At 41.6% G+C, this 7422-nt stretch overlaps 1 protein-coding gene across 1 annotated transcript in view; it reads right to left on the bottom strand.

The window, feature by feature from the left end:
* Positions 1-231: 231 nt before the first annotated feature.
* The window catches only part of TOP1 (DNA topoisomerase I), a 91119-nt gene continuing 83928 nt past the window's right edge, over positions 232-7422 (bottom strand). The window contains exons 17-21 of the mRNA XM_036902282.2: positions 7174-7288; positions 6086-6213; positions 2947-3041; positions 2567-2716; positions 232-1527 (exon numbers count right to left, since the gene is read on the bottom strand). Coding sequence (XP_036758177.1) covers positions 1425-1527; positions 2567-2716; positions 2947-3041; positions 6086-6213; positions 7174-7288 — 591 coding nt within the window. The 3' untranslated portion in view covers positions 232-1424. The remainder of the gene's footprint in view (positions 1528-2566; positions 2717-2946; positions 3042-6085; positions 6214-7173; positions 7289-7422) is intronic.

Genomic DNA, 7422 nt, shown 5'->3' with positions numbered 1-7422 from the left:
TCCCTCACTTCCTGGGCCTGCCTTTATCTAAGGATGTGGATTTTGGCTCCCCTTTGAGCCACACCCTCAGCAGGACAGATGCAGCCCCTTCCAGGCCTGGCTTGGCCCCAGTTCCTGGGCAGGGAGCCACCCTTGTTGACCAGAGTAGTCAGAACACATCCCACACTAAGTCCCAGCCTCAGAGCCCCATTCTGGCCTGGGGCCCTGGGTAACAAAGAGGCAGACACTAAGTTTCCGTTAAGTTGTAGGAATTTATTTTAAATAACCTACAGTTGATTAAAAGGGAATTCATGATAAAAATAGAAGATACTTGAGGAAAGATGTGGGAAATGGACTCTGCACACACGCTAAACTAACAATGCCTCTAAAACTAATGATTATAGCAAAAAATGTTTTCACATTAAAATTCTGCTTTTTATGTTTTTTTTCCTCAATTTTTTACACAATTACAAAAGAAAAAATAAAAGCCCTAAATTCTTGATTATTTTTCTTTTTGGACCAAATACTCATTTTCCTCTAAATTTCTTGACCGGTGGAACTTTTTACACAATATAATCTTTCAAGTGAAAGACTGGGGTTTAAAATGAAAATGATCAATATTAGAAAAGGTACAGAGAATGTTCAGAACAAAGGATGATGGGAAAATGGTTTCAGTCACTAATTATTTCACAATCCTTAGACTCACTCACCCCTCATCCCTCCCCAACCCCAATCTACATGATCTTTAAGATCAAGAAAAATGTTTAAATATTTTAAAATAATTAAAAAGAAATAAAAATTCACATTTAAAAAGGAACACTCAAGTCAGGAAATATTTTCCCATCATGCTTTTCTGTGAATAGGTGTCTGAACCAAAACACTGCTTGATGTCAGGACTGCTTCAAGTTTAATGAAAATTGATTCCCACGGCAATAGATAGTGATGACTCTCACAGGTGCGCTGGGGTTTTCTTTCTACTTATTTTTAAACTCCTGAAATGGGGGAGAGGGGAGGGAGTTTAGGAATTCATTTCTATTAAAATATAGAAGTTATTGCAAAACCCTAACTGTAAAAACGCACCAATATAATTGGACTTCGTATACAGTAGCTAAGAGAATCCAAATGCTTCAGTGAAACAGTGAATTTGCCTGGAAGAACACTGACAAATTCCCATCCACTTTCCCTCTTGAAAATAAAAACAAAATCAAAACAAATCATACAGCTAGAATTTTGATATCTGAAATATTTTTAAATAAGTTGTCCATAGGACAACTGGCTCAGCTCTCCCTTATAATATCTCCAGGTTTATCTCTTCACAAAGATGTTGGTTTGTTAAGACTTCCCGCCTCTCTCCCTCGGGTGTAAGGGCAAGTGAGGCTCACAGTTTATCCATCTTCCCCAAACCACACTGTTTCTTTTCACAGAACCCTGCCCCTCGAGACTGGCTAGAACTCGTAGTCCTCGTCAGCCATGTCGATGGCCCAGGCAAACTTCTCCCGCTGGGTTTTGTTGTAAATTTTCTCAATGGGGACCCCCCACTTCTTGCACCTGCATACAAGGGAGAAAGAAGGGGGATTAGTGTGTTTCAGGGGGCAACAGCCCAGACTTAGGGCGGCAGCTTGGATGTGCCATCTTCTCCTTCATGTCCATCTGGTGAGAATGAGAATTAAGAGTGTACCAGACACATTCCAAGGGCTCCATGTGTTCAACTCATTCAAATATGACAATGACCTCTAAAGTAAATGCTGCTACAGATGAAAAAGGTACAGATTGAACTAAGGCAGAGAGAGGTGAAGTAACTGGAATTCTCATGCAGCTAGTGCACATGTCACTGAAAACTGGACCCAAGCCATTTGGCTCCAGAGGCCATGCTCTTAACCATTGCACTAACTGCCCCTCATGCTAACCTAACCTCTAGCACCAAACAGGACAAAGAGAGCAGAAAGGGTACAAGAGCTGGGTGGAACCTCTGACCCAGGGGAGCAAGTGCCACAGGTGATGGTCCCACCACTTAGGCCCAGAACTTGACAACTCTAGTTAGTGAATGAGCATCTTTGAAAAAAGCTATGTATTTTGGATGTTATTTTATGATTCTCAGAGGGCAAGTAAGCAAACAACAGAATTTATCTGCCTTTGTTAGAAGGTCCCTGTATCTCTGTGTAGGCTGCTAAGATCTGTATTCTCAGTTTTGTTTCTTCTCTTTGTTCCTTTCCTTGACTTCACATCTAAAATTTTTATTGAAAAGTTTTGATCAAGTATAAATAGATGGGTTTTTTTACATTTTTCCCTAAGGTCTAGGAGTTTTCATTCTTGTCCTAATGTGCCCTAGGAGAAAGAGACTGCAACGACCTTTTTCAAACAGACATCTACACACTCAAAGGCAGTGTTCACAGTACTGACCATCTGGGGACCAGTCAGGATGTGCCAGTGCATTTGTAGTGTGCACAGCAGAAGGCAGAGGTTTCCAAGAATACTGCAAGTGCGCACTGTAGGACAGGCGGTACATGAAGGCCGACAACGCTCTCGGAACCCCTACCTCTCTTTTCAACAGCCAGCGGTAGGAGCTCAAGAGGGACACAATACTTACCAAGCCACTGTAATCCTTGGGTCCAGATAATTGAGTTTGGAGGTTCCCAAAGCAATTTGTTTATTCTCCTCTCGGTCTGTGGCCTGGACTTCGAGCTTCATCAACTGCTCCTCCAGTCTCTGTACAGCCTTCTTCTTTGACTCCACCACCCTGGAAGATTGGAAGTCATTAAGAACCAGGTGTAGCCTCTGGACAAGCGCACTGCAACCCCACTTGCCACTTAGGGGCAGTAAAAAGAGAAAACCCCCAGGTACAGAGACTTCCACAGAACATTACTCCGAAACCCTAGAAAAGGTGGGGTCCCAGGGCCTCTGGCTAATACTGTACCCATTTATTTTTCTCTTTCACCCAACCACCAATTTTGCACACCAGGCACATACTTCTTGGTCTTTGCATCTTTCATGACCTTTGCATCGGCCTTAGCACTTTTCAGATCTCTCCGGGCATCTGATAGCTGTTCCTTCTTGGCATCAATCTGGGTGGGGAAGAAGAGCAGTTCAGATTTAAGAATAAAATCAGCACAGAGCGGGAAAAGGCTCCATCAGGGAGGATAGAACCTAGAAGTTATCTCCACCAGGTAGGCTGTCTGTCTCAGTGGTACCAGGTAAAGACACCCAGGGGTAGCTTCATGAAGGCACAGAGTAGATACACAGTGACTGCTGAATTCTGCTATTTGGCCACTTATGTTTCTTCAGTAGCCATTCAAGAGATAAGAGTTCTATGGTGACCCAAAGCCCCATTAGTCTAGCTCAGGGAAAAGAACCCATTGGAACTGGGGGTGAGGGTGCTAATCTTTCAGAGAACATTTGGCTTTAAACACCTAGTAGGAGGGCTACAAAGCTGTTTATCAGATGGACTCTATGCCAGGTGGTAGCCCTCATTCCAAAAATACTGCAGGAGATTCTCTGTATGAAGCTGAGACAGGATCCTTGCATCTACTGAGCCCGCTTCATTCCTCAGATTCTGCCAACACTCTGGGAAGAAGCTGCCAGCTTCTCAAGAGAAAAGGATGCACTGGAGAGAATACCCAAGGGACTAAAAACTGGCAATTAAAAGGTACCCACCCAGCAAGCTAAACAGCTCAGCTGTCTGTTCCAAACCAATACGTGCCATAGCTTGGCTTTGACATTGTCTTTAAAAGGAGAGAGTGCAGGGCTGGAAAGGCAAGTAAAGTAGTCATCACTCAAAAACAGGTTTGGAAACTTTAGCTGTGCAGCTCTTTTTCCAAATGAAATTTCAGGGAGTTCCCCGTCTATAAAGAAAGAGATGTGGGCGATTCCAGCCTTTTTTGCTTGATAAAACAATCAAAGCACCTCTGAAGATCCTAAGTTCTTAGTTCCTGCTTAAGGACAGCAGCAAGCAACACCATGGAGAGAGAGGCCAAACTCGTAAGCTCACACTGCTAGGGGCAAGAGAACCTCAGACCTGCTATGCCCTTGCTAACCTGTAGGTCAAGGGAACCTCTGCAGAGTAAATACTTGTCTGACTCACACAAATTGGGCAGTTGCTCTCAGCCTAGAATTGTCCATTAGGTATACACACACAGCCAAAGATTAGAAACAGAAGCTACCATTGTGAGAGAATCATTAAATGCATTTTCTATGAATGGCTTACTTCCAACATCTGTTTTGTCCAAAGTCAAGTTTGAAGGAACTGATTCTATAAACAAAAGCATCACAGACACCACTAGCCAGATTCTTCTTAGGCCAGAAATGCAACAAACCACAATTTTTTAACCATTTCTATGAATGCTAAATTGGCAGGCTATGTCACATTCTCTCAAAGCATCAAAGCCTCCATTGATTCGCTTGGCAAACAGGGGCATGTGTTTGCTCTGTGGGCACACAGGAGAGGGTTCGTGGGCTTGGAGGGCATGTCTGGCAGGCAGCCTGGGAGGCTGGCGCAATGGTTCCAGAGTAAAATTAACAAGACCTCCTCATGCTCCAGGGAGGGGTCTCCTGAATTAGGTAAACATCACCTGAATATTTATACTTGTACTTTTGGCTTGAAATGATAACATGAAGAGAATAAATGATACCAGATGACTGCCAATTAACAAAGTGGGAGCAAAGGGAGCTGCTAGTATGGGTAGTCGGTAGGGTTCTTCACCTGCCAACCATGTGGTCCAAGGATCTGAGGTCTACGGATGTATATTCACTTACTGTGGGTGTACACTTCCCACAGGAAAGCCAGACGGCACCTGTAGCTTGAACTACAGATGAATAATCTGTAGGTTGTATGTGTTGTTTGACCTAGGTGTGCAACTCCAGGGTATTTATCTTGAAAATTTCAATAGAAGGAAAACACTCTGGGCCTGAAAATATGCATGTAGTCTCTCTCACTCTACAGAAGTCATTTTTAAACTCTAGTTGTCTAAGAAAAGAATTCTGTAAATGTGAATGGAAAAGAGTTATACCTGTGATTTCATTAATGTCTGGGTGAAATTCATTTCTTAATTATAAATGTGGGTGACAAAACAATAGTTACATCAGTAGAGCCAATGACTTTATCACCAATAGACAGTACACATATTTTCATATCCTATTACCATTGTTGCATGTATCCTGACACATCTTTTACAATCATTACCACCCTTGAAATTTAGTTACTGGACCTATCTTAAGATCTTGCTTAATAACTTAATAGAGATGCATTTATTGTACCAGACTTTAAAATATATTTAATATGTATATTTCAAGATAATCAGTTCATTGTAACCCTATGTGCCTGCTTTATAGTGAAACATCTGCAAATTCTCACTGTGGGTTAGTTCACTAGAATGGATTAGTTATATAATCACTGCTAACACAGAAATTATCAAATTGTATAATTATCAAATTATCAAATTATATAATCACTGCTCATTATCAAATGTTAAGTGCCTTCTGGCTTCAAAGCTCAGTACCAGGCAGAGCTGCAGGGAGGAAAGAGGCACATGGAAGAGGAATAGCATCTACTTGTCTGCTTGTTGGTCTCTCTCTAGGGCAGCAACTCTGGCACACAGCCAGGATTCAACAGCTATTTGATGAAAAGCTATATAAAAACATGATTCATGTGGAATGTGTAAAAACAGGAATAGTTGTGTTAGGATTGGAGGAAATTAAGTATCTTCAGTTGATCGTCTTTTCAATTTGGAAATGGTTTTATTTCTGGGATGAGGCAAGAAATTGTGAGGATTATCTTTCTATCCATTATCATTATGAATAATAACATAAATTAGCAGAATTTCCAAGAGGGTACATCAAATTTAGCTTTTCAAAACAAGAAGTGACCAATGTGAAACTTTTGTCCACAGAATAAAGACATCGTAAACAATGGGTATCTGATATTCAGCATCTTGATCAAGGATAGTTACTATCATATTTCCATTTATCTATAGCTGCGCTTTTCTTCCTGAACAAACCCAGAACTGGCCTCCTAATATCCCAGCCTAGAAGGCCTCTCATTTTCAGATTCTCTTTCCACAGAAGACATGACTCCCCCTTCATTTTGCTACCCCACCATCCAGATCCAAGATACCTTGGATTGCAAATTCATCATGGACTTCTCAAAAGTTTTTGGTGGTGCCCTCTGATGGTTACAAAGAATTGCAACAGCTCGGTTGGCACGGTTATAAGACAGGATCTTTGCTGGGATGTTCTCATCCGCTATAAAGAAAAACATGATAGTAAAGGAGTCCGTTTGTATACCAAAGGAGAACACACAGTGTGCTTTCCCCATCCTCCTGATTTTACTGGCCCTCATCTCACTCTGATGAAAATTCAAATTCCCCCAAGACACAAGGTCAAAATCTGAGAGTCAATAGTCACCTGCTTGCCTCAAAGCCTGCCTCCCCCACTTACCCACCCAATGCAGCCTAAAGAAAATGAAAAATAGTAACAGACAAAGTCTACAGAGGGAGATAAGACAAAGGGACCATAAGTTTTACATTTTAAAACCACAAGGCAGTATATTTTTTAAAAAGGAAAGTAAATGTATCCAAGGAGTTTTTCTTGTTCATGTAGCATTCTATCCCACCATAAAATACTGACACTTAATATACCCATCTTTGGCTTTTCTGGATCATATTCCAAAGCCATTTAACATACTTACAGAGGAAGTGGAAATTTAGCAGTGATTAGACAGCAGGAAAAAAGCTTGTGGACCTTGGTGATAACTTCTGCAGCTAGTTTTTAGGAGAATACTACCTACTCTTAAGGTGGGGAGAAACTTCAGGGAAAAGATCTGTTCCTATATTGTTTTAGTAAGCAAGACAACTTTACTTTCTCCATTCAACCAAATTATTACAGCACTATGTCTTCACCCTATGAGCTTTTAAATAATATACATATAAAACACAAAATGCAGTCATTTTCAGAGAACATAGAAAGCCCCTGTCAGTAATCCATGAAATTAATCTTGAAGTTGGGGTAGGATTGGAGGAAAAACAGTACTGATTTTATGTTTATATAGCTAAGCCTTAGCTCTCTATTAGAGGTATGGAAGGAAAAGGTTTCCAGTTACAATGTTAGGGAGAAAAAGTGGAACAGACCTAGGACTTAGCTGAGCAAGGGTCATGGTCATAATCAGTTAGGGTGTGTGACCCTGTCTGGCCAAGCAGTACTTACGGGCTGTGAGTTCTTTCAGCTGCTGCTGTAGCGTGATGGAGGCATTGTACGTACGGAACACCTTGGCTGTCAAGCCCTCCATGAGGTCTTGAAGATGCTTATTTAGAATACTAGTCTGGAAAAGACAGCCACAGAGAAGATACTGGGATTTACGTAAAAGCCATACCACCCTGCCCCTTCTGACAAGCTCTAGGACATTTATGCCAGTGCAATCACAACCGTGCCAAGCTTCTTGTCCTGCCAGTGGGA

The sequence above is a fragment of the Manis pentadactyla genome, chromosome 5 (genome assembly GCF_030020395.1).
Source record: "Manis pentadactyla isolate mManPen7 chromosome 5, mManPen7.hap1, whole genome shotgun sequence".
Lineage (NCBI taxonomy): Eukaryota > Metazoa > Chordata > Mammalia > Pholidota > Manidae > Manis > Manis pentadactyla.
This window is presented reverse-complemented; position numbering and strand designations above follow the sequence as displayed.